General features: G+C 43.1%; 2 protein-coding genes across 2 annotated transcripts in view; both read left to right on the top strand.

Annotated features, from left to right (window-relative positions):
* The window catches only part of LOC127676049 (ubiquitin-conjugating enzyme E2 pex4-like), a 254,148-nt gene that overhangs the window by 6,761 nt on the left and 236,593 nt on the right, over window positions 1–10,794 (top strand). The gene's annotated exons all lie outside the window — the stretch shown is intronic.
* LOC127676048 (ankyrin repeat domain-containing protein 26-like) overlaps window positions 5,453–10,794 on the top strand; it is a 68,352-nt gene continuing 63,010 nt past the window's right edge. Inside the window, exons 1-2 of the mRNA XM_052171971.1 lie at window positions 5,453–5,532; window positions 6,350–6,524. Coding sequence (XP_052027931.1) covers window positions 6,351–6,524 — 174 coding nt within the window. The 5' untranslated portion in view covers window positions 5,453–5,532; window position 6,350. The remainder of the gene's footprint in view (window positions 5,533–6,349; window positions 6,525–10,794) is intronic.

Genomic DNA, 10,794 nt, shown 5'->3' with positions numbered 1-10,794 from the left:
TTTTGGATATTAAGCAGGTATGTGGTGTGGTATGAGTGCTTGAGAAAAGAAAATGATGCATTAGCTGTGAACTCCCCATTGTATGTCCTGTGTATTAGTAGTTGATGATATTGAAACAGAGGAAAACTTTTCTGGGCTGATTTACTTAACAGTGATAATTCAGACTTGATCCAGAAGCACAGATAGGGATGGGGTTTCCATAGACATGAACTTCCAGGCAACTGTCTTAAAAGTACACAGTATGGGATGATTCTTTCATTTCAGATGACGTGCAATCGGGAAGTAGTTTTCCTACTTCCTACACTTTCCTACAGTTTTTTAAACCAAAGAAGGTATCTTAGAGTAATTTAGCTTAAAAAAATGTTCTTCAGGTCACTTCTTTTTGATATGTAGTTGATTTCCCCTATAGCAAGATTTACTTTTTGGAAGTCAATTTGAACTTCTATATTAAATATTTTAGTTTAGTTAATAATTATTGGATTCTTTTGAGATTCCTAACACAGTTTGTTAGTGTATAGCTTTGGAAAACAGTGTATGTCATAGTCCTCCACAGTGAAATGATCATTTTTCTTACAATCTTTGAATGGTGTGGTCATAAAATAATCCTTGTGCTAGAAAATACAAGAGGAAGAAGAAATACATGCGTAGAGGCTATGCTTTGGGTTTCAGTGTCTCTTCTTCATATTCATGTATTTGTAGGGGGGTGGTCCTACTCAGAAGTTTAATCAGATTAAAGATCCCTGATTATTTTTTATTTTTTATTTTTTTAAGATCCCTGTTTATAAACTCTTTAGAGGGGTGAAGAAATAAGCAACAACTCGATTTCAGATACTTATTTTTTCAACATATAGCTATCTCTTAGAACAGTTTCTTACTTTTTTAAAAAAAGTACTTATGTTTTGCTGTATTAGAAAGAAGAGAAAAAATCTTAGAAACATATTAAGCATATGATTAAATTGAAAGGGTTCTGAAGAATCCTTTAGAATCTGTTTTCTTTGTGCAGGTACCAGATGTTGATGTTGGCAGCACTTAAGAGGGTCACAGGACATTTAAAATCACTAGGCTGTGGTGAATAAAATTTCAGGTCTATTGCACTGAAAATTATTTAAAACTTGTGTTTGTTTACTCAGTGGTAAGTAGTACAAAAAGCATTTTTTTTCTCTATGGGTGTGTTTTAAACAGGTACCTTTGACATACATACATGATCAATGAAAATGTTTAAAACACATTTGTGTCCCAGGGGCTCCTATCACTGCAGGCCACTGGTTCCATTGAAGTCCATTTTCACATGTGCAGAGCTGATCACTCTGCACTTGACCTTCCTTGTAAGTTATTTGTTTCATGTACTAGAGGGCTAAGGCTACATAGCTGTGCCAGAAGTCGGAAAAGGCGTACGTGCTACACTTAGGTAGTATTTCCTTAGTGTTATCTGACGGTAATTTTGAGAAGATAAGAGGACTTTTTATGCCCACCCCCACTTTTGGGACTGAGCTAAGTTTCTCATTGATAAAATAATTAAGAGTTTATAGTTTCAATGCTAAAATAGAAAGTAAAAAACTGGTTTTGAGGAACAAAACCAATTCCAACAGGGGGTACCTCTCTGTACTCACTGTAGATTCTTATTTATTCTTGTTTTATGGGTGTCACACTTGAGTAGTTATGTTGCCTCCTTTCTTAGTTTTCCAAAGGAGTTTAATACATAGATCCTCCAGTTTGCCTTGTTTCTTTAGTTAGGAGTTTGAACCAATGCTGTAAGTGCAATGAAATCCATTTCTTCTAGACTGTGTTATCTATCTTACTACTGTCCATCACGATAGTATTCCAGCTTTCTGTGGGAAGGGAAGTATTTTGAATAGTCTATCAGAGGAAATGGCTAGGAGGAAAAGCAGATCTCAGCAGCTCTCATTTCTGGGATTACGGCTGACTTCTTCCTTTTTAGCACACCTTTCAGGTGGAAATAATACAGAGTGGAAATAAGAAAAATAGTATGTGTAATGAAGTTAATTTTTATACACCAAAGAAGATGTTGCTTGTTCTGTTTGTAGATCCTGGTGCCTTGGTTTCATTCAATGACAAAGAGAGATGTGGTGTTATTTGTGCTCTCATGTCGCTAAACCTCAGGAACATGCCAGGACATTTAGATTGAATTGTTATGTGAACATCACTGAATAGTCTTCACAGTCCTAGATGGTGTGGCCTATTCCTTAAGGTTATGTGATACATTATCTTGCTCCTAAGTCACAAGACTGTACAGCGTATTTCTGTTCTGCATATTGTAGCCAACCAGAACAGATATTTTTATATTTAAAAACATCTGAACACAGAAAAGATACAAAAAGAACACAGTAGAGATGCTGAAAATCAAGCATACATAGGGTGCACTTGTATGAGTGGAGTTTACAAACCTAAAGCCGTGGTGAGTTGGTGAGTGAATGGTGTGTGACTTTGAGGACCTGGGGCATTATAACAAACTACTGTAGACTTTATAAGCTCTCTGCACATAGATCGGTTTTTTAATTAGTTGTATTCTTTATTTACATTTCAAATGTTGTCCCCATTCCCGGTTCTGCTTTCCCCCAAAACTCCCTAACCCTTCCCCCCTCCCCCTGCTCACCAACCACACACTCCCTCTTCCCTGTCCTGACATTCCCCTATACTAGGGCATCTCGCCTTCTCAGGACCAAGGGCTCTTCTCCCTTTGGTGTCCAACAAGCCATCCTCAGCTACATATGCATCTGGAGCCCTGGGTCCCTCCATGTGTAGTCTTTGGTTGGTGGTTTAGTCCTGGGAGCTCTGGGAGTACTGGGTAGTGCTTTAGTAATTAATCAAGTTACTGAATGTTTGCATTTTATAAAACTTACTTTTAAATGTTTGAATCTTATACTTAGATTAATATATGGATACATTGTACAAGATTATTTGACTGTTGTCAAGACATTTTTCACTTAAAACCTTTTTCTGATTAAAAGCTAATATAAGAGCTGAAGTCTAAACAATGTCAGGATCATATCTTGTCATCCTGGAAAGTCGTCCGTGGGTGTGACAAGATGGAGATGCCCATTTGCTTAGCACCGTCTCTCAAGCCCTTCTGAGGACTGCCTCCTCCTCAGGCACAAATGTGTCTGTAGTAGTTTTGCTGGTTTCTCTCTTCTTCTTCTTTTTAATCATAGATTTATTTGTAAGCAGATAATTTACCATCAATATTTTGCTCCAACAATAAGGCCTTTGTTTTCTTGTCCTTCAGTTTCTTTTTTTTCTTTTTCAACTATGTGTACATTAGATCATTTTATAAAAATTGCTTCATGTCAGTCTGTGGGACCACCGTGTTCTCATGGTCCATTGTCAAATGAAGCATTGTCTGAACAAGCTAGCTGTCACACACAGCCATTTGATGTTTAGATTGGTAGTGTGTATAGCCACAGATCCTATATCCATAGGGTTTCTGATCACCAAAGACAGAATGTTTTAAACTGATGTATTTTAACTTACCATTACTGTGATTATTACGACATAGGTCTTTTATATATTATATGCATACATATGTATCTATAAATTTATTATATTTACTTGTATTTATATTGCTAATCAATGTACTTATGTAAAGGAAACAGACTTGCATGGTAGGCAGCATTGAGGGGGAATTTTAGAATGCCTTTGTCACGTCTGTAGTTTAGTGGAGTGTGTAAAATAAACAATGCCTACTGTGTGATGAACGCCAAAGAGCTAATCAATTTTGGATATTACTCCTGGTTAGAACTCATGTAAGCTGTCCTGTATTATAGTTACTTGGAAAGATGTATAGAAGCGTAATGTTTTGAGTGGGTAAATTTGTTTTGTAACCTGTGAAATGTGTTCCTGGGGATAGTGCATCTAACCTCTGAACTTTCCACTCATTGTCTATGCAGTGAGGATTCCAATAATGCTTTTCTTTTGGATGATATGAGGATATAGCAATACCTTTTGTAAATTTATATGCAGTTTGCTAATTTACTAAGGTATTCTTGCCAAATGACCTAAATTAGAAGGAGGGTGATTTGGATCAAGTCCCTGAGCTCACTGTCTAGAGTCAGATTACATTTGTCCATTCTACTTGGAAGAGGTGTGTGTGGGGGGGGGAGGGGCATCAAAGATGTATGGTTTTAATCTTACTTTTGTTAGAGGCTATGACTACTCTAACCCCCATATCTTCAATTAAAAAACTTGAAAATAGTTCATTTTCTAGTCTAATTACTTGGCAGAAATTTAGAATAGCAAGAAACTAGTAACAACCAAACCTTTCCTTTGCACTTACAGATCAACAGAAGAGATTCTTGTGTCCTATAGACCAAAGAAAGAATCAGCAGGAATGCCCAGGGTGAATGATGGATTGCAGAGCCTGGCTGGTAATTACTTTCACTGAGCTAAAACATTAACTTGATACATGGGAGCAAGGCCAGATGAAAATCGGGAGGTGGACCTCTTCCTCCCCATGGAATGCCCATACTTGCCTTGTGGAGGTAGTTGTTTCTTTGGTGGGAGAGTCCAGCTCAGCTTCCTTTCCCGAGGCTCAGCATGGATTTTCATCTACCACCCCGGTAGACAAGGAGTGGTACATTTGTTTTGGCCATTGTAATGATAGGTGTTTAAGTCAGCCTGCTTTCTGAGATGGCAAGAACTCACAGTTTCTCAAGACTTTTCAGTAGGATACCCGATATTAACAGAGATTTTCTCCTCTTGGGGTTCAGCTTTTTTGTAATTTTTTTCCATAATGTGGGCTCTGGAACCCACATGGTTGATAAGCATGACACTCTCAAGCACACTTACACCACAGAACTTCACACATGACACTACAGAGCACACGTCTTCCCCCATCCTTACACACACACATCGCCATCTTCACTTCATAGATGGAAACACGCCTGAGCACATATAAAGGAGAGGCTGAGACAGGTGGGATATCTGGGGTTTTACATGCACAGGCCAGAGAGAAGACATTTTCACAGCACACTGCGGCTTTCGCGCATGCGCACTGCCCGCCCCTGCCTAGGTCCCCGCCCCAGTCCCCGCCCCTCCCGTCACTTCCTCTCCACCCTTTTTAAGCATGGAGGGGAGAAGGCTGGGGCGTGGTGATCCAGGTCTTACTGCTAGTCCTGCACCCAGCTCTCCAGAGCCTGTGCAGCAGATCCCGGTCATACTGCTAGCCGCGCACCCAGCTCTCCAGAGCGTGTGCAGCCGAGCGCCCCGGCCGCGGTTCCCCGGTAGGCGCTGCGGGCTTCCCGGCTCCCCGCTGCCCCCGGCACCCGGCCAGGCCTTGCGCCCAGGCTAGAGCTTAGCTGCCTTCATGCCCGCTCCCGCTGCTGCTAGCCGCGCTCTGCCTCCCTGCCTCCCAGGCGCCTGAGTGAGCCTGCCAGCTGCAGTCGGAGTGGAGACCCCTGAGCGAGGGCTGCCGCTCCGAGCAAGGTGCTGGCGCTGCATTCCGAGGTGCCCGGCCTCTACAACTACCTGCCATGGCAGTACCAAGCTGGAGAGGGAGGGCTCTTCTACTCCGCCCAGGTGGAGATGCTGTGTGACCAGGCATGGGGCAGTATGCTCTGTGCCAAGTTCTTTGTTATCCTTGTGCCTGTTGGATGTGTGTGCTGGGTGTGTATGTGGTGCATGCACTGGAGTATGCGTGGCATCTTTTTCTGTCTCTATCCACTTTATTTCCCTGAGATAGGGCTTCTCATCGACCTGGAAACTTGCCGTTTTGGCTAGGCTGGGCTGGCAGGTTCTCAAGATCTGCCCGTCTCTGTTGCCCAGTGTTCGTGTTACTGGCATGCCCAGTCACAACAGGCTTTTTATGGGGGTGCTATGGATTTGACCTTGGGTCCTCACACTTGAGCAGGAAGTGCTCTTACCCACTGAGTCACGTTTACAGTTTTCCATTGTGACCCCCATGATAACACCAAGAGACTATATTCTATTACAGTCCTGTTGTAGCAGTCAGGAAGACAGTGGTGCTTAAAGAAGAAGCTGGCTTCGCATCACAAGCCCAGTGTAGCAGTGAGGCTTAAATCCAGGTCACATTACAACTTCTGTCTGCTCACCAGGAAGCAACGGACATTATAAGACATGGGAGACAGACCCACAGGAATGCCAACACCTGAGACCTTGTGCCTTGTCTAGACTCCATTCTTTAGAAACACTTAAGCTAGACTCAAGCAAAGAAGAAAGCAATGAGAAGTGTTAATGGTAGAAGTCCCTTCCTGAGAACCATGCCAGACTTCATGGTGACATTAGCAAGACAGTTTCTGTCCTTTGTAAACCAGACTGTATCTGGCCCATCTCCATTCGCCTCACCTATGTCTCTGCTTTGACCCTTTCCCCTTAGGATGGATGAAAATTACAATCTCTTGCCGCACGGAGTCAATTTCCAAGATGCCATCTTTCCAGACACACAGGAGAACAGAAGGATGTTTTCTGTCCTTTTCCAGTTTGCTAACTGTTCCCAAGGGCAGCAGCTGACAACTTCCTCGAGTGACTGGGAGATCCAGGAAGACAACAGGGTAAGAAATGGCTGCACAGTCTGTGACTTGGCAGAACAATAAGTCCTATTGTCTATGACAACTAAGTCATGGTCGAGGGAGCCAAGAATGCTCTTTTAAATGATGTATCCTCCGTCTCTCTCCCAGCTTGACACAGAGCAAATGCAGTGCAAACATTATTACATGCTCAAGTGTAAAGCGCTTGTTAAGAATAGGAAGAAGTCAGACGAGGCAAGAGTTATATCCTACGTGTTCCAGTTTGAATTTGAGATGTTCACCTTCCTCTCTGTCAGTCTTGGTGCCCAGCTAGGGTGGGGGGCTGTGGACGTTTCAGAAGATCCACCTACCTGGAGCAGATAAATCACTTGGGCTATGCCTTTGGGACTGGATCCTGCTGTGGCTAGTTCCTGGATTCCTTTTTTTTTTGCTTCCCGTTTGCCATGAGCCATTGCTACTCCTAGGTTTTGGATGCCCAAGGGTTAGTGCTTGGTAAGGTGTCTTCACAATGTAGGAGCGAGATGAGAGGAGGGCACGCATGTCTCAGGTTCCCCTGATTCAAAAGGGAGACCAAAACCAAAGCCATATTGCACTCATTTGATTAAAATATGTAAATCTCTTGGCCTAGTGCTTGAGAGTGTTCAGTGTCTGTAAGTGTCCATTATGACTGTCCTTGTGACTGACCGTCTAAGGCGCTAAGGCTGTGGTTCTCAACCTGTGAGTTTCCAGTCCTTTGGGGGGGGGGTCTAATGACCCTTTCACGGGGGTTGCATATCAGATATATATCAGATATTTACATTATGATTCATAACGGTAGCAAAACTGCCATTATGAAGTAGCCACAAAATAATTTTATGGTTGAGGGGTCGCCACAACATGAGGAACTGTATTAAAGGGTCAGGGCATTACGGACCTTGAGAACTGCTCATTTAAGGAATTTTCTTGGATTAAAAGGAAATGAAATAAAAGGGTTCTCAGAGCTAGCATTCTGTGCTTTAAAAAAAACATTTTTTTTTTTTAGATTTGTTTTGTGTGTGTGAGTATTTTGCCTGGATGTATGTATGGGTACCGTATGTGTGCCCAGTTCCTGGGGAGGGTAGAAGAGGGTGTTTGATCCTGTGGAACTGGAACTTTTGGATGGTTGTGAGCCACCATGTAAATCCTGGAAATCAAACCCAGATCCTCTGGAAGAGCAGAAAGAGCTCTCAGCTGCTGGGTCTCCTCTCTAGGCGGTGTTCCATGATTTTAAGCGTGATGCTCTCTTTAAAGCTTACCGGGTAGCCCAAGAGGCTGGAGTCAGAGTTAAGATTACAGTTGAGTACGGAATAGAAAGAGATCTCCTAATCTGAGCCAAATGCCAGCAAGGGGGAACTGTTAGGGACCGTCGGCCCTGATGAGATACAGTCAAAACAGGCCTGTGGGCTGCTGGCCTGTCACCCCCTGTCTTCTGCGCAAAGTAGATTTGAAGTTAAATGACCCAAATCTGAAGAAGGTCTGATGTGGCTATCAAATCCAACAGTGGCCCTAATTTATGGCATAAAGAATCACCTTGGATGTATCTGCTGGCCCCATTCTTTCTTCCCGTGTGCGGAGGGGTTGAGAGCCACGCCGTCTTGTCTGGTGGCTTGGCCTAGGGAAGAGCCTTGTTCCTGTAAGCTTCGTCAGGGATCCTTGGCCCCCAGAACCATTCTCTTACTCTCACAGAGAAGCTGTGTCCATCATGGGCAAGGCTGTCCAGACCAAAGAAGTTACTCATTTGCCTTTTCACACACTGGAGGTTCCTGCCCTAGAGCCACCCTATTGACAGCAGTCTAGGGTCTCCTCGCTTTTCTTCCAGGCTTTCTGAGAGTTTCCTTGGATTTGTCAACCTGTGTTTTGTTGCAGCATGGTCCTGGGAACCTGCTTTGTTTTCTCCCCTCCCCCACAGCATGTGTGAGCATAGGTGTGTGCTGGTGCACTTGCCTGTGTGATGGAGATACATGGAGGCTAGAAGACTTCTGGCTTTGGTCTTCAGGCCCGATATTAGTTACCCCACTATACCATTCCTGGGCAACCTCCAGAGGATTCCCTAGCATGTAAAAATAAATATTAAAAAAAGAAAAAATTAATTTACCCTTGCAGGTATTAAACCTGATAATATTTCATGTGTAAATCTGCAAACTCATTTACACCAGGAAAAAAGAACTGAGTTCATTTTTGCATTCAGCATCCAGTGGATATAAATTGGCATAAGGCAGATAATGCTAGGCAGACAGCCTTCTGGCTGTCAGAGCCATCCTTGTAGTGGAAGAGACAGTGCCTGCTGGGACGGGACTTGGATCATGTGTCCTGTCACTCAAGTGTCTGTGCCACCATGTGTCATGGAAACCACACAGACATTCTTATAGTGGATAAGAAGTCAGAGTGGATTAAGGCTAACTCAGGAATGAGATTATGCCCATGTCTGTAAGGTCAGGGCATTAATTACTTGACCTCTGCCTAAATACTGGTGTACATAGTTAGGGACTTGGGGACCAGATCAAGGGAAGAAAAGCTGGAGATTTCGTGCTTCTGACTTTCTACCTTGCTAGCTCCTGGTCTTTCTTGTTAATGAAATCTTGACAAATCCTGTGCTCAGTGTTAAGTGTCTTTTGTCTGTTTACTCTGAATCTGGATTAGCTATGTACCCCAGGTTGGCCTAGAACTTCTGGCACCTAGAGCTTGGATTATAGGATTGCACCATCACGCATGCCTGGAATTTTTTGGCTTGCTACTCTCATGCAAACTTCTCTCTCTCTCTCTCTCTCTCTCTCTCTCTCTCTCTCTCTCTCTCTCTCTGTCTCTCTCTCTGTCTCTCTCTCTGTGAGTGTGTGTGTGAATACTTGCTAGTATTCATAACTCCCTGGGTTCTATCCCTGGCACCAACTTCCCAACACACACAAATTTGTCAAATATTTCTATGGCTTTTTCAGATTAAATACTAAAGAAAATTTTACTATTGCACAAAAAGAAACACTTTTATTAACTGTTGTCACCAACATCATTATATACAAAAATAAAAATTTTAATGATTTTTCTATATGTATATATATGCATGCTCACATATATGTAGGAATACACGTCTAGGTGCATGTCTGAAGTTGACATCAAGCATCTTCCTTGACTGCTGTCTACTTTATTTATTGAGGTAGGATCTCCTCACTGAACCTGGAACTCATAAATTCCAACTAGTCTAGCTGTGGAACTTGCCCTAAGGACCCCATTTTGCTTTCCAAATGCTGGGATTACGAGAGGCCAGCATGCCTTCCTGGATTTATATGAGTTCTGGGGAGCCAAACCCCAGTCCTTGTGCTTGCACAGTGGACTCTAGAGCCCCTGGACCATCTCCTCAGCTCCCTTCACTGATTTTGCAGTGGCAGGTTCTCACCATGTATGCCACAATGGTCTGAGACCTGTGATCTTCCTGCCTCAGCCTCCTAGGGCACTGAATATGTATGCATACTTTCACTGCAAAAATGAATTTTATGGAAAGTCAGAAACAAGGGCTTTGCCCAGAAAGGCTATAGGGATGGCATCTTAAATCATTTCAGTTAGGTAAAACCTATATCCACAGAAGAGGCTCACAAGTGAGCCATGCCTGGTTGGGGTCTCCCTCTGAAGTCACTGTCCTCCTATGTACTTCTTGTGATGCTTTTCATCTAACCAGGTGCTTCCATAACACTTCATTCATCTACAAGTTCTTCAGCCTAGAAGCAGTGCACCAGACCCTTGACCTTAGAGAACCTGCAGAGAGTCCAGGATGATGCCTCCTGAGGGCATAGAAAGCAATTCTGTGCATTGGGTCTTATTTTTCTGTGTGGGCACGAAGCATGAGCACTTCTATTATGATGTGGTTCCATGGGAGGAGGGTGGTTCTCCTCTGCCAGAACAGGAACTGGCTTCATGATGGACTACAACTCAGTGGATTCATGAAGCACCTTAGTCTTTGAGCATTGGCAGTCTGAGAGCAACAGTTTCGCCTTCTCCCTCAGTCAGAGATAAGACAGTGTGTTGGGGCTGTAGCTCTCTGCTACATCACAGTTGTGGGGCAAGTACCATCTGTTGCATAGATTTGTTTTAAATTATCTTATAATTAATCATTAGAGCTGAAAAATTTTTAAAAAGATTTATGTGTCTGTCTTTGTGAGTTTGTGCCATGTGTATACATGTGTCTATGGAGGCCAGAAGAGGACATCAAATCCCCTAGAACTGCAGTAACAGGCAGTTTTGAGACATCTGACATGGGATGGGTACAAGGAGCCAAAGAGGAGTGAGT

Source organism: Apodemus sylvaticus (assembly GCF_947179515.1).
Source record: "Apodemus sylvaticus chromosome 5 unlocalized genomic scaffold, mApoSyl1.1 SUPER_5_unloc_1, whole genome shotgun sequence".
In the NCBI taxonomy this organism is placed as follows: domain Eukaryota; kingdom Metazoa; phylum Chordata; class Mammalia; order Rodentia; family Muridae; genus Apodemus; species Apodemus sylvaticus.
The sequence above is the reverse complement of the archived record's forward strand: the minus strand, read 5'-3'. Positions and strand labels throughout refer to the sequence as shown.